The sequence below is a fragment of the Propithecus coquereli genome, unplaced genomic scaffold (genome assembly GCF_000956105.1).
Source record: "Propithecus coquereli isolate 6110/MARCELLA unplaced genomic scaffold, Pcoq_1.0 Scaffold25, whole genome shotgun sequence".
Taxonomy (NCBI): Eukaryota; Metazoa; Chordata; class Mammalia; order Primates; family Indriidae; genus Propithecus; species Propithecus coquereli.
Genome location: NW_012148063.1, coordinates 6,496,352 through 6,516,936, shown reverse-complemented (window position 1 = coordinate 6,516,936; position 20,585 = coordinate 6,496,352). Strand labels below are relative to the sequence as shown.

At 52.7% G+C, this 20,585-nt stretch overlaps 1 protein-coding gene across 2 annotated transcripts in view; it reads right to left on the bottom strand.

Annotated features, from left to right (window-relative positions):
• Positions 1 to 20,585, bottom strand: part of SYNJ2 (synaptojanin 2) — an 89,346-nt gene that overhangs the window by 6,146 nt on the left and 62,615 nt on the right. For both annotated transcript variants that reach the window (XM_012646848.1, XM_012646849.1), the window contains 12 exons: positions 18,422 to 18,613; positions 16,700 to 16,781; positions 15,744 to 15,884; positions 14,020 to 14,212; positions 11,929 to 12,087; positions 9,985 to 10,141; positions 8,905 to 9,022; positions 5,062 to 5,280; positions 4,874 to 4,952; positions 4,128 to 4,296; positions 3,593 to 3,766; positions 1,170 to 1,304 (listed from right to left, as the gene is read on the bottom strand). In XM_012646848.1, coding sequence (XP_012502302.1) covers positions 1,170 to 1,304; positions 3,593 to 3,766; positions 4,128 to 4,296; positions 4,874 to 4,952; positions 5,062 to 5,280; positions 8,905 to 9,022; positions 9,985 to 10,141; positions 11,929 to 12,087; positions 14,020 to 14,212; positions 15,744 to 15,884; positions 16,700 to 16,781; positions 18,422 to 18,613 — 1,818 coding nt within the window. The remainder of the gene's footprint in view (positions 1 to 1,169; positions 1,305 to 3,592; positions 3,767 to 4,127; positions 4,297 to 4,873; positions 4,953 to 5,061; positions 5,281 to 8,904; positions 9,023 to 9,984; positions 10,142 to 11,928; positions 12,088 to 14,019; positions 14,213 to 15,743; positions 15,885 to 16,699; positions 16,782 to 18,421; positions 18,614 to 20,585) is intronic.

Sequence of the window (20,585 nt, the reverse complement as noted above, 5' to 3'; positions counted from 1 at the left end):
ATTAGTATTATTAGGACCAAATTTTTAAAACATTTTGTGGGGGGAAAAACAAATCCCAAAGCAGGGGAACAAATAATGTTAAATTATACTTGCAGCCATGTTATACTTGCATCGTTTTAGAACATTTAATGACACAGAAAATATGACACAATAAATGAAAGAAAGACGACTAAGCAAAACAGACATCAAGTTTATAAAAAACATAAAAATTGTGTGTAGCTATAGATAGATCTAACTGGAAAAAGGCTAGAAGTCTTTTGGTTAACAACTATTATCTGTAGGTAATCAAGTAAATTTTCGAATTTCATTCTTCTTTATAGTTCTCTATTTTTCTAAAATGTCCACAATAATACATGATTTATAAATTCTATTTTTATGTCATTTTAATTTTCTATTTTATTTTTTTCTGAGTATAAGCTCAGAAAAGCAAAAATATGCTTAAAAAGTCTCGTGCTTCTGGCTTGCCACAGATCGCTATTGTGACGCGAGCCACGATGAACCCGATTCTGAAAGTGACGGCTTAGGCAAATCTAAGTCTGACTGTCACGTTTGTTGTGGGGGAGAAGTAAACCGTAGCAGTAACGTGGAAGCTGGTCAGAAGCACATCACGGGTTTATTTTCAGGTTATTAAGCAAAGTCTGATGGACTCAACATTGTTTGCAGAGCAAGAAGAAAACCACGATGCTATGGGAGCCAGGCTGGGGAAGAGCTTGTTCTCTGAGTCCAAGGAACATTGGTAAACAAGAATCCTCATATCGCAGAGGGTGAACCGGGTCCCCTTCAGGTTAGGGATCTGGCATTACTAGATCTTAATAAGCAGAGGGCGGGCCGGGTGGTCGCCAAGGAGGGACGTGCCTGACTCTGCGAAGCTAGACAAGCCCCTCCAGTACTGTGGCCCCCAATCCCATTCCACGAGCCCCCAGCTGAGAGCGGCTAGCAGAAGCGCAGTGACTGGAGAACAGCTTTGGAAGCAATCGTGTCACTTGCCATGAGAAGCACAAGGATCTCCAACATCAAACACATCCTGGATTTAAGACAAAAAGCCCATGGGGAAGAAGCGTGGTGGGGACTCAGAGGCTGGGAGAAGTAGATTTGGAGCCACGTGTTCAGCAGCAGGAAATTTGTTCCCAGCAGGCGTCAGGGTAAGCCGAAAGCAAGCAGAGTCTTACTTGGAGGGGGGGGTCTCTGCGGTGGGTGAGGTGGCCGAGGCCTGTTGGGGACCGACAGAGACCTGCTTGGAGAACGGTGGCGGAAATCCCCAACTGCTTCCAGCTCCTGCTTTAACTCCACCAGGTCCGCGTCATCTGGAGGACACGGTGGGTCGTGAGGAAGACGGTCTTTTCCAAACACGCGTGTCAGACCGGGGTCTGCGCACACAAGCTGACCGTAGCAGTGGACCCGCTGCAGGGCAGCTCAAGGCTCTGCGGAAACAGCCCCCTTCCTGCGGGCGAGGGTAGGGGAGAGGCACCCAACGCCTGCTTGGAACCGCCGACAAGGTTTGTTTTCCAGACTTGAGAGACACTGAAATACTTTAAAGCGTAGGTGCGTTTCCTTGTGAAACAATCAAAAAGCCACACAGAGTAGAGAGACGCTGAAAACCAGAGCCCCTAGATCACCCAACCACAGAGAGACAAGTTTTTAATTCCTTACTTTAAGACATGTCAGCTGTGTTGGAACCTGAGAGTGTTCTCCCTTCTCTGGCAGCGGGGCAGCCTGGCATCCCATGACAAGCTCCTAGGGGTGAGTATCCTGCCGCCTCCCCAAATCCTGTAAGCCCACTGCCCCGTTCACAAGTGCGAGCCGTCCCCACTCGCCCAGCATGTGCCTTCTAGGAAGCTAAGAGGGGCCCAAGGAGGCGAGTGCTCTGTTGTGTTTCACATCAACTCAGGGCTTCTCTCGCGCATCACAGCGCAGCCCTCTGCGTTTCATTTTCACTCGGACACTCCACCCTCATATCCAACAGCTCCACCTCAGGTATCTTCGAGGCTGGATCTGGGGAGAAGCAGTACTTCTCCGTCTTTTTTTTTTTTTTTTTTGAGACAGAGTCTCACTCTTTTGCCCGGGCTAGAGTGAGTGTCGTGGCGTCAGCCTAGCTCACAGCAACCTCAAACTCCTGGGCTCAAGCGATCCTCCTGCCTCAGCCTCCCGAGTAGCTGGGACTACAGGCATGTGCCACCCTGCCCGGCTAATTTTTTCTATATATTTTTAGTTGTCCGATTAATTTCTTTCTATTGTTAGTAGAGATGGGGTCTCGCTCTTGCTCAGGCTGGTTTCGAACTCCTGAGCTCAAACAATCCGCCCGCCTCGGCCTCCCAGAGAGCTAGGATTACAGGCGGGAGCCACCGCGCCCGGCCTGGTACTTCTCCTTCTAAAGGGAATGGCTGAACACCCACAGCATTGAGGACTGTCCTCTTGATGCCCGCCAGGTGGCAAGGCCACCCACATCGCCCCATATTGCTCTATTAATTTCTTCATGCAAAGAAGGCATTTGTGCTCACACCTGCCCTGGCTCCAGAGGCAGCCTGAATGACAGCCACCCCTGGAGAAAAGGGCCACCTCTTCTCTGAAGAGCACATCCCCTCAGTCACTTCAACTCCCGGGCAGGAGCCTTCTGCACGAGCAACTTGCAAAACCACACCGCCATGCTTCTGCATTGGGCAGCAGTCCCCAAAGCTGGCTGTGCGTCCAAACCACCTGGGGAGTGTCATGAAATGCCAGACTTGCAGGGTCCCACCCTGCTCCTGCCAAACCCAAGTCTGTGGCTTGGCACGGGCAAGCTATTCATCAGTCTGGGGACTGTTATACAGACAAAGGGGCGTGGGGGTCTTTGAACCCTCCCTGGGAAGCACCTTAATTCACCTTCAGCCCTATTCTCCATTCTCGGCCGTAGTTCAAGGGTCCCAACACATGGCTAAGCTCCTGCACCTGCTGGTTAGAGCTGTCCTCTGACTGGGGACACCGTGGGCTGGCAGCCAGAGGCATTCTTGGCTGTGGATGGGACGGCGTCAGTGTAGCTGATGCTGAAATACGAACTACCCTACTTGCCAGCCATGTCACTCTAGTGGGTTTTAAAACTTACTGCAAAGAGTTACTGCACCATTTAATCTCGGGGTGTGCAGTTCCATCCGTATGACCTTTCAGGCCCTCTTTACTTGAGGGCAAAATGATAGAATGATGCGAGTGAATAATGACTGTCTAACAATATAGTGTTACATGAATATAACAACATACCAGCAACTCAGGCACAGGCATTGAATATGTCTCTCATGGGACTGAATCACAAAAGTTTCGGGGAAAAAAAAATCACAAATATAAAACCAGTTTGGAACCGTGGCCATTTGAATATACAGAGGAAACAGGAATCATCCTGAATCTGGCATGTTTTAGGGGTAGACGTTGTAAAAAATAAAGTAAGTAGAGGACATCAGTGTGTGGCAGCTGGACACGTCCCCAGAGCGCAGGCCCTACCCCTCGCTACGCCTCCCCGGCTCAGGCCTGTCCTGGGACCCGCGTGCTTTACGCCGGGAGAAGGAGGAGCCGCCCTGAGTGAATTCCACGCCAGCCGCTACCGAGAAAAGGAGGGTTGAGCTACCTTTGTACGTGGGACACTGCTTCTTTTTGGTGAGCGCAGGAGACGCGCTGGCGGGAGCCACTGCCGTGGAGCCAGGGGCACCAGGAAGGTCGTCTCCCCCCAGTTCGCCGTCTGAGACCACAGGCTGGCTGAATTCATCCACCAAGTCGTCTTCGTCCTCTTCAAAAATATCCCCTGGGAGAAGGACACGCACCACGACCGGAAGGTAAATGGTGAGGGCGGAGGGCACAGCGACCTGCGCGCGCCTCCCTGCAGCCTAGGCCCAGCAGCACGGCGCCCCTCCTCCACTCGCGCCACAGCCCTGACATCCTCAAAACCGATGCTTATGATTAAGTCGGCCGTCTCCGGGTCCCGTGCACCACTGCATGTGTCTCCCCCACACAGGGACGCCGCCCGCCCCATCACACAGGATGGCACACCTGCACTTCCGACATCCTCTGGGACCTCTGCAAGGCAGACTTCCAGAGAAGACCTGTAAAACCTCATGCCTGCTGCTGGGAGAACTGCTTGCCTGCCCCCCAGCAGGGTCGCTCACCTTCTGACTCGTAGTCCAGACTCGTGAAGTCGAAGTTCTCCTCCAGCAAACGGGAGTTGGCGGTGGGAGACACGGGGGCCATGCTGTCCCGCTTCTGAATGATCTCCTCACGCAAGCCTTTCAGCCAGTCCTTTGTCTTTGGTCTAATCTTCACGGCTCTGCCTTTCACCTGTGAGGACAGGGTGGCGTCCACAAATAAGTACCAAAGTTGTGACAACGCCCTTTGATCACACAGTGTTTCTCACTCAAACCCACGCACCCAAAGCAAGGCCAGTCTTCTTGCTTAGCGAGAAAAATAGAAGGTTGAGACTTCGCGCAGGCTCAGCACGGCTCTCACACGTGTGGCCTAACATTGAACTATCGTCTCCAGCTTCCCATTCAGAGCAAGTTTAAAACCAGGATATCATCAAAATAGAAATTACCTATGAGCTGCATATTCCAACATACACGCTCTGAAGAGAACGAGCGGCATGCTCTCCCACACGGGGATGTGAGCGAGGACAGACCAAGTGACTCAGGGGGACTACACTCTAAAACTTGCTCTTTCTCCCCAATTCTGCAAGTAGCGAGGGCTGGACATGACAGCTCAGAACCAGAATGAAGCACGCAAGCTCCTTCCCGCACGTGGTGCCTGCACAGGGACACAGGCGGGGCACAGGCCAGGGCGAGAGGAGAGGGGAAGACACGACCACGTGAAAGTGGGATGGATCGGACCTCGCCCCACGGTGAGGCCAAGCACGACATACCTTCATGCCGTCCACATCCAGGACGCTGAGAGCCGAGTGGCTGTCTGCAAAAGTCACCAGCATCTGCCCTTGGTTGATCCTGGAACGAACGAGGTTTGCCGAGTCAGCAGCGCCAAGCGCGACTCGGCAGCTCTCACGGATCCTCACTGACACCCCCCGGAACCCGTGGCAGCCGGGGCGGTGGTTACCTGACGAGGACAATTGTCCCGTAATTCCCCAGTGTCTGCATGAGTTCGGTACGCAGGTCCTCAGGAAACTCGTTTTTCTCTTCTGAGGTTGGCGACTGAAGATTTACTACGACGGTGGCATCCAGGGGGCCCTGGAAAGAGGACACTTCCTGGAAAACCCTCTCTCGAGCACCTGCGTCGACTTCTTGTACTTCCACCTCCACGACGGCCAGCACGGGTCTGCGTCACAGGGCAAGAGGATGACGGTGAGCCCGGGGCCACACGCACACACCCCCAGCCTCTGACCGCAGCCTCAGGGCCCCGGGCTCTGCTGCAGACAGTCCACGTCGGCCCCCTGAGGGTGTGGCCCCGGCGGTGAATTGGCCGGTGACTGCAGGCTGGCGGCCTTTTCCTAGAGTTTTAGTCTTTTTCTTTCCTCAATATTAGTATCGCCTTGGCATTGTTACCGAAGGACGGTTTGAGGGAAGAAAAATACTACAGAGCACTAAAGATGTAGCCCAGGACTTGAAAAATAACCAGCCATCAGCAAAGATCTTCCACGTGGTCATCCCTGGCACCGCCGAGGTGTGGGGCAGGGGCATTCTCTCTCTGCCAGGGCTTCGAGCTCTTCGGACGGCTCTTTGGCAATTTGAATTAAGAGTCTCAAAAACGTTCATCTCTTCTCACCTAGTACTCTCACTTCTAGCACTTTATTCTAAGGAACTGATCAGAAATCCAGACAAAGATTTGTGCGCAAGGTCGATCATTTACAACATTGCTGATGGGATGGGGAAAAGAGAAATGGTCTAATTGTTCCGTAATGGGGAAGCAGTTATGATACGTCCATATAATAATATGCTATACAATCATTAAGAATAATGTTGTAGAAATCTATTTGATATACACAGGAAAACAGTTTAGCAGGAAATAATGCAATCATTATAAATAATTCCAATATAGGGATGGGTGTTACTCTATAAAAATTTAGAAAATCCTATATTATAAAGATTAACCTTATTGAAAACATTTACAATACAATATTAAGTGGAAACAAAAAATAATACACAATAATATCCAATATGGTGGCAGCCTTTAAAACAAGATAATACTGTAAAAATTGAGATATAATGGGGTGATAATATTAATAGTATCCTGCCCAAAATTTATATTGCTATTGTTAGATTTTTTTTTTTTTTTTGCATCAGGAAGAAAGACAGCTAAGAAACTCTGACACAGGAACATGCACTAAGTGAGTCATTTTTATTTTTTATTTAACTAAATTATTTTTCAGGGTCTCGCTGTTACCCAGGCTACAGTACAGTGGCGTCATCATAGCTCACTGCAACCTCAAACTCCTGGGGCTCAAATGATCCTCTTGGCTCAGCCTCCTGAGTAGCTGGGACTATAGGCACACGTCAACATGCCCAGCCAATTTAAAAAAAAATTTTTTTAGATATGGGGTCTTGCTATGTTGCCCAGGCTGGTCTTGAACTCCGGGCTCAGGCAATCCTTCCACCTCAGCCTCCCAAAGTGCTGGGATTATAGGCCATGAACTACTGCGCCCAGCTGCAAGTGATTTTTAAAAACTTCTTTTAGCAGAAGGACTTTTGGGAGGAGCCCCATGTTAGATGAAGTGGCATATGTCTGGGTAAAAGTAGGAACGCATGGCGGGTGGCTTCATTCACCCAGTGACAAGGAGGAATGAACTACCGAGTCACACAACCACCCAGGGGAATCTCCAGAGATGTATGCTCAGTGGGGAGTCAGTCCCAAGACTCTGATTCCGTTTGTATAACATCCTTGAAATGACAAAATTATAGACAAGGAAGGAAGCTGGGTGGGGGCTGGGGTGAAGGAGGGAGGGGGTGGGGGAACGAGTAGGCCTACAGAAGGGCACCAGAGGGAGGCCTGGGGGACGGGTGCTCTCTGTCCTGACCACGTCAATGTCAGGTTCTTGGCCATCTCTTGAACTAGAGATGCTCAGGGTGTCACCATCAGGGCACCTGGGTGAAGGTCAGGCAAGTTTAATTTAAACAATATTACTGTAGTAAGTAAAAAAGCAAACTCTAAAACAGTTCACGTAATATCATCCTCATCCTTTTATACAAATTTTACATCTGTGAGCATGTGTGCCTCTATCGCACCTGGAAAATACAGCAGAAAGACACATAAATCATTACTGGACATTGTCTCGGGGGTGGGCTCGTGGATGCTTTGTTTGTGTGTATCTTTCCCTAATTATCAATAATCAGGATGTTCTACTTCTGCAATTAGGAAAGCAATAAATGTCTAAAGTGCCTCTCGCACCAGTGCGTCCAGGTCTGCGGCTCCACAGTCCTCCCCGGCCGCGCCGGCGCTCCTCCACCTCCCCCCAGTTCCTCCCTCTCTCCACCGACCGGTCCAGCGGCTCCACTCTGAGTCTACGCAGACCCAGTGCTTCTCACCACCTCGACCCACGGCCACCCTGGCCCAAAGCCACTGCTGCGCCCTTGCTTGGTCACTGCAGTCGTCCACTCCTTAACTCGGAGCAGGAGCCGGGGGCTTCTGACCGCCTCTGGGGCTCCGCTGAATCTGGTTTCTCGCTCGTCTCACCCCTGTGCCTTCCCCTCACTCTCTGCTCCAGTCTCTCCTCTCTCTGGGCCTCCAGGCCCCCACTCCGACCGCGCTCCCTCAGACAGCACGCGGCTCACGTGCTCGTTTCCACCAGCTCCCTGCTCCGACCAAGGTCACCCATCCGAGAGGCCTTCCCTGGACAGTGGGTAGAAAACAGCCCAACCCTGGCCTGCCGCGACTCTGCTTTCCTTCACAGCACTTATGTTTGTTTAGTGTCTGTCTGTCCTCTCTAGAAAATTCCGTGAGAGCACGGTCTTATCTGCTTTGTTCGCTGCTTGCCTCCGGTGCCAGCAGCAGGGCCTGACATATAAGGGTCCTCAATAAATACTGGTTAAGTGACAGTTTCTAAATACTTTCATTGCACTAGCAAATCTTAACATCACACATCTGAAGATTCCCCAAGATTCATTTCCAGGTATGTATTTGCAACAATAGGCATCTAAAGGATGCACACGGATCTAGAGATTTAGACCTACTGGCTAACCAACTGTTCACAGCTCTTTTTCTTAATTTCTTCCCTTGTAAAAGTTGAAACTGACATAATAGTTTTGGTGGCAGCCTTGGGAAGACCAAACTCATCCTATTCACACCATCAAACACCATCTTCTGCTGTCTGTTAGAGGACCTTGCCGCAGTCCTAGCCCACGTCCTAGTGCGCACCCCAGGCTGACAGCCCCTCGCCCGCCGTCCCCTGCTGCCTGCTGCTTCCTTCCCATTCTCAATTCATGATGCCGGAAGCCAAACCAGCAGCTCGGAACATTTAAAAGCCCGAGTCCAAGATTTAAAAACCCTAAGGTGCTTCCAATAATAAAATATTGGGGAAAAAATCATCAGTAGCTGAATGGGTAAATTCCATGGATCTATTTAGTGGAACACTGGACAGCAGGTGCAAATGAATGAACGCGGTCTATAACATCCACAGGATCGTATCTTGCAAATGTTAAGTGACAAAAAAGAAAGTTGCACAACAAAATCATTCAAGAAAATTTTAAAAGCCACAAGATAGAGGTTGTGTCTTTGAAATTTTCATAAATGTCATTTATGATACGGAGCAATGACAAAATGCTAAGTTATTTATCTTTGGGGGTGGGTACACAGATACTAATATTTGTCGTGTTATTCGTTGTTCTTTAGCGTGTTGTGCACGCACACACACACATCCTGTGGGGACAGCATGCCAGTTCCCGGTGGGGAGGAGGAGACACCGCCTTCCCCAGTAAAGCTGAAAGTGTCCTTGGAGCAGGACCTCACCTGTGATCAGACGCTTGTAGCTCCGCGCGGCCATAATACCTGAGGGCGCCAGGGGACCAGGTGTGTCTCACTTTGGTGTCAACATCTAGATCGTTGTCTAGAAGGCCGAGTTCTCCAGCTACTCGTGGAGGTTCCATTGAAGAGACCCACATGCAACACAAATCACAACACACAGGAATGCGATTACGCAACTTGCACGACAGAGATCTGTATCACGACCCACCTCGCGGCTCAGGCTTATCCGCTCTACCCCCTTGAACTTGAAACCAGACTTCGGCTGCTTTGGGCCTGGGGTTAATTATTCAAAACAGTAGTGACCATGGCCACCTACCATCCCCCCCCAGCGCGGGGACGGTGGGACCCATACACTGCGGCTGCGGGTCTCTAGCCAGGGCCCAGGAGTTCCAGGACAGCTGCAGACGCCCCGCCTCCGAGCGCTCTGGGCCATGCGGGCGTTCACAAACCTCTCTGAGGGAAAAGTCATCTTTTCTATCCACAGAGGCAGTTTCCTGGCTTTGAAATCTCAGCAGACGTCTCTCTTGAAATGTGTAATTACTATTTCTGTTCTGGTCTATAGGTGTTCTAACTTTAAATAAACTTCACTTCCTAGCTGGCATCAACAATTGTTCAAAACATCCTTGACAACTCATTGATTTAAAACAAAATCAGCTCTTATTTGTACTGTGTCGTGCTCATGTTCCATGTGGAATCGGGGCTTTAAGCAGAGAAGAGTTTGGTGGAACACTGCAGTTTGGTGGCTGCACAAGGGACGTGCGTGAGCAGGGCCGTCACGATGCTTTGCTCCCCGGAACAAGCAGGGGGAGGCAGCTGTGGCCCAGGGATGCGGACAGCCAGGAGCAGCCCCGTTTGCAAGTCACCGTCCCCAGAAAGAGGCCAGAGGGAGAGCTCGCCCAAAGCACAGCTTCCAAAGCTTAGGGGTTAACATCCGGGATGGCTTTTGTGTCCTTCTGGGTTATTAAGAAAACTGTAACTTACATAGCAGAGCACCGGGCTGAGTAAATGTGATTGTTTTCCTCTCTGGTATTTACCGTTCAGCCTCCACAGCTCTGGGACACTCACCTGTCTTATCGAAAGGATGCTTCTTCCTCCACCACAGAACCCTGTCTGTCCAGGCTGGGGTGCGGCATTTGTCACTTGTATCGTAGGCAGCCGAGCCAACATCATACTTGTAGGTGGGCCCAAAATTAATGGTTCCTTCATGAAAGTCCTTAAAAATCTATTGGGAGAAAATCAAGTCACAAGTCTACCTTAGTTCTTTGAGATTCTGTATGTTCTATATAAAAACAAAAAAATAAAAAGGCATTTTCCAGAGTGTTCTAGTCCCAAAAAGTAACAGAAACCATATGATACTTGCAAATACCTCTAAAAACAGGACATACATGTGCCTTTTATCTAGCAAAAGAGTGGTGGATCCTCTGCTCATCCCGCTGACGGACACCCCACCCTTGAGCCCTCGCTCCGGTGTCCGATCCGTCCTGTCCGCTGGTGGCCCCCAGGAGACAGCGGGAGGCCTGAGGCGGGCTCAGGTGTGCTCCAGGGCGCAGTCCCAGGCCTGGTGCAAGGCCTGGCCCACACCCGCATGGCCTCAGTCAATGCTTGTTGAGGAGATGAATTGAGCACGCAGAGGCAGAGTGAAAGCGAGCTCTCCTCTCCTCGTTTAGCTTTGCATCGTCCTTGGTGCTGGGGGAAGACCCAGGAACAATCACTTGTTCTCTCAGCACATCACTGAAAGGGTGCGAGCACGCTGGCAGGAGGAAGAAAGGACAACCTGCTTTAGGGGTTTGGTGTGGTCCCTTGTCCACCTGGGCACCCCTCAGTGACCCACGTACTGGCAAGGGCAGAGGTGGGAAGGCACAGAAAACCTCGAAGAACGTCCGAATCTCACTTTAGGAGAGACCTTGTCTTCCCCAGCCTCGCGCATTTAACCAGCCTCTTTCTCAACAGGTAGACGGAATTTAGACCGACTTCCCTCATTCTAGCCCGTCTTGCTAGGACGCTAACAGATGCTGAAATAAGTAAACGGTATTAGCTGGAGGAAAACATAAATTCTGGACATTTGGGAGCTGGCCAGTGTGACCTTGAAGAACTGAAGACATCCCATGGTTCAATCTTTCCTACGTATGTCGCGGCCTAAGGAGTCCCTAAAAAACTGTGCCTGGGCCATGTGGGGGAACATATGTGCTCTGTAGTTTGACAGTCTTGGACCAAACGATGGCTCTGTACTGGCTGTGTGACCTTAGATAACTTATTTGACTTTGTCCTCAGTTTTGTCTATAAAATGGGTATAATACTAATCTGTAGGGTGGTGATGAGGATCACAAATTGTGTGTATTTAGATAGTGTTATAACTTGTTAGTGTTTTTACTAACAAGAAATAGTGACATCACCAAAAGAGAGTATGTTGAGCAGAGTGCAAAGTGTCATTGGTGGCTTATTACATCTAAGTAAAGCTGTCTCGCGCCTGATAGGAGGTGAAGTGGATCAGGTGTACGTGGACTCGTGTGTGGCGGCATTCCACATCCCCACACGGTGAAATGCTCGGGTGCTGACACTGGGGCCGTGTGAGCTGGACACAGCTACTTCCTTGGTGCTGAGACAGGCGCCAGGGCTCAGCCTGTCTGGAAGCGGGAAGGACACAGGGTCACCTCGGAGCACGGGAGCGCGTGCCTGGGTGGGCACGGAGACTCCTTGCCGTCAGCTCCCACAGCGGGTTTCATCGCTCCCAAGCTGGCTTTCCCACACAATGGCCCCTCCGGCCACGGGAAGACACACGGATCCACGTATGGCAGCCAAAGCCCGTTAAGGAGAGGCAGGAGGTATGTGTGAGTGGCCCCTCCTGTTACCCCTGTAACTTCACGCACCCCACGTTTTCTATAACACCAGAAACACTGTCAAATCCACTCATGGAACCGAATTTGCTGAACACTAGTGTATTCATTTCATTCCATATTGTCATTCCATATTGTAGAAGCTGCTAAAAAATGTTTTAAAAGCACAACTTACTTTTCCACTTGATTTTTGTAGCTGTAGTTGATCAAATTCCAGAAGTTTCTTCCAGTCTTGGCGTTTAACAAAATAGAAGACTTCTTCGTAAGTAAGATCGATGCGGTAGTTGAAATCGCCACACCAAAACACATAATCGTGAGAGAAGATGTTTCTCCCCTAAGTTGTAAAGAAAATCCCAATCATTCCAGCCCATCTTGCAGGAAGGCAGGAGAGGGGAGAAAAAACAAGCTCACCGGCAGGCGACAAACAGCAGTATTTTTTATTAAAAAGTTACTTTAAAAAAAAAGTTTTCTACTAGAAAGTTTTCACTAATTTCCTAAACCTACTGAGGAATTTATATGCCACTCACTTTATTTTAAACGGTGTTTCTGGGTGGTTTGGAGAAAGCTCAGCTGTCACTGGGGAAGCAAGCCTGCTCCCAAGAATTGCCCAATCGCTCAGCATTACAAAAACGAGATGTAAGAAGAGCAGCCTAAGTGTTCAGACCGTGCACCTTCATAAAACTTCATGACTTCGGAGCATTTTCACCCGCACCCTCCCTCTCCTGCTCACTCCTCCTCCTTCAAAACCTGCCCAGTCGCCAAGAACCCACAGCCCTGCTGGCCCTGGACAGCTCCTGGGGTCCTTGCCCTCCCTGTCCCTGTCCCCAGAGACCACAAACCATGACAGCAGCTGCTGCGGATCAACTGCCTGCAAGGGCCGGGCTCTGTTCCGGGTGCACACTGTCCTCACAGCAGCCCCTGGGTAGCAGATACTACCGGCTCTGTTCTAGATTTAAAACCAAAACTAACTGAGTCCAGAAGTAATTTGCTGAAGGTTGCACAGGCAGTGCGTGATGGAGATCTGAGCTCGTCTGCCGAGCTCCGACATCTGTTTCTGTTCTCCCACACTGTGTGGCGTTCCCATTTCCCTCACGACAATAATCTGGATGGAAGATTAAACTGATCCAAACCGAATAAAACGAGTGCCTAGATAGCACTGTCTAACAGAACTTTCTGCAGCACTGGAAATGTCCTCGGTGCTGTCTGACGAGGGAGCCACTGGCCACATGCAGATACTGGGCACTTTCAGTGTGGCCGGTGCAAGCAAGGAGTTACTGACTTTAGCTGAACACATCACCAGTGGCTGCTGTATCGGACGATACTGGTGTAGACGATCAACCTTCAGGTACCCTCTATTTCTGTTGTTTAAAACAAAGGAGCTATCTTATAAACCCCTCGATTATTTGGACTGTGTCCCATGTTTGCATTTTTAAGTGACAAGGGTTGGACTTTCTTTTTTAACTACATTATATATAATTAAAAATTTCTGAGCTCATTTGTTTCTTCTTTAACTCAAGAAACAGAAACTGTCACTAAGATCATGGCCCTTATTAATGAAAACCAAGGAATTTCTGCCTCGAGTGCTTGCGCAGCCCAGTACACAGGACGTCAATTTTAAGGAATCTCTTTTCAGGCGGACGAGCTCTGTGACCCAACCCGCCGTCTCTCAGACACCAGAGGATTCCGTGGCGAGAACAGCTGAAGCCTAGCAGGTGGGGCCTGCGCCAGGCTGAAGGTGTGCAGGGGCTCGTCCTTACACGGGAAGGGGAGCGTTACATTCCAGATGTGAAAAGTAAAGTCCTCCGGCTTCAGCGCGAGGACTCCGGACGGCCGCGAGAGGGCGCAGGACGCGCATCACGGGCAGCCTCGGGACGGCCAGAGTTCTCTGCGGCTGGGAATTCGGGGTTTGAAACGGGTGTGCTTATCTGAGCCACAACCGACTGTGTGAGAAGACTGCTCATCTTGAGGAAACGGAGATTTCTACTGCCTGGATGCAACTGTTCCCACCACGTGGACGGGACAAAGCACGGACACATCGGTTTTCTTTCCCCAAAGCACCACTTCAGTGACAGAACTGGAAAATGCACATATGAAACCCTGGGGCCCTGCACACGGCCGGGGACCGCTCAGGGAGGAGGGGACGGAAGGCTGCAGGGCGGCCTGCCGCGGGCATGTCATGTACGCCGCCCGTGTCCCCAGCCAAGCCCTCCGGGCAGGGCCCCTCCTGTGCTCGTGTCCCCCGGCCTGGCTCCTAGCAGCAGCTCACCGTGGGGAAGCAGAGCTTCTGCGTGATCTCCCTGTAGTCCTCGTTCCTCTCCTTCACCTGGGACTGGCCGGCGGTCAGGTGGCTGCACAGGAAGCAGAAGCTGGTGCTGTGGAACTGGAAGCGGATGCCCACGGCGCCTTTGTTGCCCGCCTTGCCGCCCATGCCCGTCTTCACCGTGTCGATCGCCACGTCCCTGCAAGAGAAGAACGTGCGCACCGCCGGCACTCAGTGGCCGCGAAGGGAAGCGTGAACCTGCTCTGCTGCAGAGAGAGCCTGGCAGCAGCGCCACCCCCGCCGCTCGGGGAGTCTGCTCCATCGCATCCCCAGTGGCCATGCAACGGCGACCCACGTGACTGTCACCGGCTCCACGGCCAGGAGGCCACCTCCCTCTCACTGCCAACAGCTGCCCGGTGCACCTTCCCCGCACCCCGACTCCGAAGTGTTTTGGGCTCGTGTGAGCCCCCCGAGCACCCAGTGAAGCTGGAGACACGGCAGGCCCTGCGTGCACCCCGCCTTCTCGCTGCCGGCAGGTGCGGCGTGGACGTCACAACCTGCCACCACCGCCACCTCCTGACCCCTGTGCAGCCATCACACAGGGCACAGGAGAGCCACCAGGCATGTCTTAAGAACTAGGAAACCACTGGTCCTTCGTGCTGGGCCGGGCAGTGGTGTCAAACTGACTTTTACACAATGCAGGCTCTCGCTGGTGCTGAAATGCCAACTTACAGCGCGTGCAAGTGAACGGGGAGGTCCACAGAGCCGCTTCCATGACCGAGCCACAGACTGAGGCCTACAGGCACATCTGCTCCCTCGCACGCAAGGTGAGGGTGACACCTTGCCACTGCTCCCTTTTCGAGTAGCTTATCTTTGACCCTGACGCCAGCCTTGCCTTTCCTCCAACCCTCACTAACCTGCAGCCCCTAACCTGGGACACTGACCCACTGCCACGGACACGAGCAGAGGAACATGGACTGAGCCATTTTCCGAAGGTCACAGGAGAGGACTGAACACGGAGCATGGTCTTGCTCCCCACGTGCCGCCACGGGGGACGCCTGCGGCGCTCTAAGCACACGCAGGTACCCAGCCAGGCATAAGCCTGCGTGGCTCAGGGGGAAGGTGAGCTCAGTGCCTGGCATCGGCAACCAGGAAGGCGAGGAAATTCTAAGGCCACGAAGCCAGGCAGCAATGTGAGGATACCGGAGAGTTGAGGGAAAAGCCGAGTTCTTCAAACCCACACCCGCCCCTTCCTAACAGGAAACGCATTTCCTAAGATTTCCCCTTTCTGACACTCACGGAGCTGTCACTCTGAAAAAACAATAGCGGACGGGCAGCGGTGGAGGCCCACACGGTCTCCCTAGAATTCTTCCAAAAAGAGACAAAAGAATAGCAGTTTCCTGACGAGTTAGTCAGCTCTTGGTCACAGGTTTCCTGTCTGTAAAATTCCAACCAGGAACTCCCTTCCTTGCGCAGAGCTGGGCTTAGGTGAGGACAGTCATGTAACACTCCAAGAAAGCCCAGCTCCCTGGGTCAGAAGTTCCCCACTGTGGCTTTTTAACGGCTAGACAATATGCTATTCAGCCTAGTTTTTCCTTGGGGGTTTCACGACACTTATCTAGAATAATGGCAGTCCCCATTCCTGCTGGAGAAGAGGAGGAAGTCATAGAACAAAACACAAAGACTAACAACCCCGTGTTCCCCAGATGTTTGTAAACAAAGGTTCTTACCTGATGAACGGGACATGGTATGGACGTACAAAGATATAAAGACAGACGCCCACCAGCTGTGCCGAAGTCAAGAGAATGTACCTATGGGAGCGTGAGATGGCTTTCTGAAGCTGCTCACCCCACATCTTCCTGTTGGTGGTGCTGGAGAGAAAAGACAGGAAGCGTGGAAGTGCCGTCTCCCGCCACCGGCTGCCCCGGCTGCGGCTTATGCCTGTGCCGGAACTGATTTCACACTGCCCGCGCCCAGCGCGCGCCTGCCTCCGGCGGGTGGCCTGCGCGTTTTCGGCTGTGCCTCACACGCCACGGCAGCCCCTCCTCGACTCCGACACCAGGCACAGGACCTGCTCGCAGGAGCTCCGCAGAGTCAGTTTTATTTACTTGTTCGGAAAATTCTTTGAACTAAAAGCTGGGCAAGTTTAGCGGGGGAAAAAAGTCCGGTTGACTTTACACCAACTGTTAATCCAGTGGTTTTAGGAGGGTTTGATTTTATTTTTTCTTTCTTTAAGAGACAGGGTCTCTGTCGCCCGGGCTGGAGTGCGGTGGTGCAATCACAGCTCAGTCCAGTGGTTTGAGTTCTTTGTCCTGGTGTAAAGGAGGGGCGTGCCTCTGCCCTGCACGCTCACCTTCTCACCTCTCCCCAGGAAACGTGAGTCAGCCACTGTCCCAGCCCCACCCTGCGCCCCGGGTTCACGCGCACCGGCTCCTGCAGCAGTGCCAATCGGCCTCGCCGAGGCCAGACAGCGCAGAGCAAACGGCCGTGATCAGTCCTTCTCTCTGCTGCCTTCGTTAGCAGGGAAGAGGGAACAGGGCAGCGCGTACGTGAGGCAGGGGACGCAGCCAGGGTCGCAGTCGGCTGTTCAGAAGCAGGCTGGCTCGAGGAGAGTCTCGGGGGCCCTGCTCCCAGCCAAACACCTGACTCAGGAAGACCCCGCTTAGCCCCCTGCACGGCCCCTTACCTGGCATTGACGATATTCCCTGCACTCAACTCCACCATCTCTTCAAACCCCACAGCAAATATGTCAGCCGGGCTGCTGTCGTCTGGGGAACAAGGCAGGAGACGAAAGAAATCAGAACCAACAAGTCCTGCATGACTGGATCGTGGGGCCCCCATTTCCCTCTTCTGAGCCACGCTGTCCCCTGCCCGTCCAACTCGAGGTGGCTGCCACCACTCTGGGGAGCGGCTCTGACGGAGCCCGCTGCAGAAAGGCCTGGTGTAAGTGCAGCCCAGCGAGCCCAGAGGTGCTCTTCGCACGTTCCGCCTTTGTTGCCTTCCAACAGGGGCGCTCAGGGCCTCGTGCGGTCCCTGCAGCAGTTACCGACCTCTCCGCTCGCTCCTCAGACACTCGGGTACCTGCGCCCTCGAGCCCAGACACGGTTCCAGCTGCTGCAGAGCGTGAGGCACCTGCCTGCCTGGCTCCAGCTGGGGAAGTGGCCTCCATCAGTGACAGCCGGGCAGGCTGTGCCTTCCTGCTCTGTGGCCCACACCGGGCAACTCGGAACTTCTAGCTTCACCATTTTTTTTTTTTTTTTTTTTTAAAGAAAACAATGCCTGTCCCTGCTTGATCTGTTTGGCAACTGTAACTACAACTCCTTCCTTTTCCTGACCCTGGTGGCTTTCTAGTGGGCTGGTGAGCCCACTAATGCCTACGCCAATAAAATCCCTGCGCGATGGCAACCAGCCTGCTGAAACCACCCACGCTTTCCCCGCAGGCAAACAAGAGGAGTCGCTTTAGCGTGAGGGAGGGGACTCTCCTGTACGGGTGTCCTCAGCATCACGGGGCCTGCTCTCGCGGCACTCAGGACGGTTTCTGGATGCGTGACAAACACTGACACAGGCCACCACTGACATGAGAAGCCCAGAGACTCTCAACCGTGGACTCCGCCACCTGCCCTGAGGCGGAGCGGAGGGCGCAGACCGTGCGCGGCAGGAGGGGAAAGGGCTTGGGCGACACGCATCTGGGCCGCGTGGAGAATGTACATAAGCGCAGGCCACCGCCTGTCCCCTGAACCACAGGCCACTCGGCAACAGGCAAAGATGCAGATCACAGGTCTCCTCCTGAGCCCAAAGGAGGACGAAGCGAGGCCCCGCGTGAAGGCTGACTGGACAAGGATCCCCTACTCCTCGCGTCCTCAGCTCCAAGGCCATGCGACACCTTATACTGCATGACGTAAGGTAAAAGGTGGGGTGTCAAATATGGAGTCGTTTTATTCTTAAAAAGTACATAAATTCTTTCGTATTGTGACTCCTTAAAGCAGACCACAGAGCTGGTCTGAGGAAAGGCCGGGGCGAGGGTCTCCGGGTCAGCAGCAATATCAAAGCCCCATCTGGCTCCCACCCGACGGGGACGCGGCTCTAGGAGCCACGTCGTCCTCCTGGCCACAAAGAGGTCACCAGGGAGGGGTGATCTACTGATCAAAACCCAAGACTGCACAATCTCTCTATGTGAAGAGCAAAGAGATTCGCCCCCTGATGACTCTTCTAACCACTGGGAAAAGAAAAGGTAGTTAATTTGCGGGGCAGATTCTGGAAAGTGAGACCATGGTGCTTTTTAAACATTCTGAGGAATGGAAACAGCAAACGCTAAATTCCATGCGGCAGTGGCTATTGCAAGGGTCAAGCCTGTTACACTGGGTTGGACGAACTCTGTGTGTGTCCCCACCGCGGCAGCTGCCCTCACCCTGGGGCCCCGCGGCGCCGGCCAGCTGGGGCGCGTCGAGCAGCCAGTCTGTCAGCTCCGCCGTCCCCAGGAGGTTGCTCCGGAACTGCTTTCCCCCGTTCACGTTCCACGTCCCCATGGCGATGCGGACGCGTTTGAGATTTGTGAATTCAGACTGGCGCTCCGTCATAGCTTTCAGGATCCTGGGAGTCACTGTGGGGGGCGGGGTATAAAAAGACAGATTTCTCTGCAGTTCGAAACCACGGGCACCCTCCAAAAATATGGGAGGGGCCGCTGTTCCAGAAGACGAGTGGTGAGCCTCTAGCTACGCTCCCTAAAGGAAGATGATGAAAGGCTTAAAACCACAGAAACCCCTGGTGCTTCCCTCCTGGCGTTTCTGCATAAAGGCGTGGAGACACAGGACTGCCAACTCACCCCCACACCCCGCCCCACCACAGCCACAGCGGCCAGCGGTCATGTGACATCAGATCACCAGGAGCCTCAGACACAACGGGGAAAAGCCCTGTCCCAGCACCCGCCCCACACTCCCTGATTCCGCAGAAGAACAAGGCATCGGAATCTAAGCGACGTGATGCTGCAACTGACCATATTTAAAATATATATGAACACACACACACACACACACACACACACACGTGTATAACTAAACATCTTACCAACTAAAACACCCATTCTTGCATTTTCCACCTTCCCTCCCGCATGCCTTAAATGTTTCATCTCAGACTTACTTAAGGCTTTAAAAAGTCATTACACAGAACCATCTCCATGGTTAGACAGCCAAAACATATTCGAGTTTTTAAACTAGTGACACGACCCAAATCTAACTGGAGTCTGCCCTGCCACTGAGCGAGACTCACCACGCTACTCAGAGCTTCCCTTGGCGTTCGCCAAGCGGGCACCGTGCCCAGGGTAGAAGCTAATTATCGCCATGGCTATCAGAAGCCAAAATGAGTTCCCCCAGTGATGGAAGAATGAGGGTAGAACAGGGCTGTGAAACCACTTTAAACACAAGCAAATGCATTTTTCAAAAACACCAAAAATTTCTAAAACAAAACTTAAAAGGAGAGAGAGGAGCCAAGATGGCGGATGAGACAAGCTGCCAGTCAGAAGGTCTCTGCAAAAAAGACGAATTTTAGAAGAAAGAGAAAAAAATAAGCTAGAAGAAAAACATAGATCCGGTGAGGGTCGGAAGGAAGGGTGCCTAAAACTACAGGAGACTCCACGGGAAGACGCTGCAGAGGAGAACTGGAAGGAGAAGGGTCCCGAGAGGCTCGGAGCCCAGCCACAAGGGTAGGTGGAGCGGTTAACTTCCCCCTCGCTGGGATCTCGGACTGCTGGTGGCTCCTGAGAGGCTGGAGAGACCTGCCGACACCAGCCCAGAGACGGCTGCGACCAGTGAGCGGTGGCCTCTTGCGGACTCAGCGCCGGGCTCCCAGCCCCTTCGGGCACCTCCCCCGGTGCAGACGCGAGCCTATCCGCAGACGCCATAGTGCTCCGTTCTCTCCTTCCCCCTCCCTACCCGTGTGTGCCCAGAGAGACAATTTAGCCGTCACACGGAGGCATCTCCAAGGGATGGGACCTCTCCTTTTGGGGCCCTACAGCAGGCTGAGGGGCACTCAGACTGCGAGTTCGCTACCCGCCAGCCCTCCCAGGTGCCACTTGCCTGGGGACTCCAGGAGAGTGGGGCAAATCCCGAGGCGGAGTGAAATCGATCCAGGTTGGGCGCCCTGTAGGTGATTCAAGACCACCACTTCTCCCCCTGGCAGAGTCAGGGATTGATCTCCAGAGTCTAGGGGTCAGGCCTGCAGACCAGACCCCGTGCACCCGGGTCGGGAATGTGCTGCCCTGGGGCACATAAGAGAGATCTGGGAAAGAGCCTACTGAGGAGTGTGTGCCTTCAGGGGCAGATCAGCATGCCTGACCAGCAACCCTCCTCCTAAAAGAGGGCTGTGCACCCAGCTCAGGCTACCATCCTGGGTAGGGAACCTCCCAGCCCACATCACAGCCAGGGGAGATCCATCGGCCTGAGGCCCCACTTGCTGGCAGAGGCCTGGGAGAGGACACAGAGAGGGGTAGATTGGAGGGGAGCGAGACCTGCTCCAGAGTGCGGGTCTTGGACAGCCCCACCCCCCAAGCCCAGACTTTCAGCTGAGTGGAGCCATTT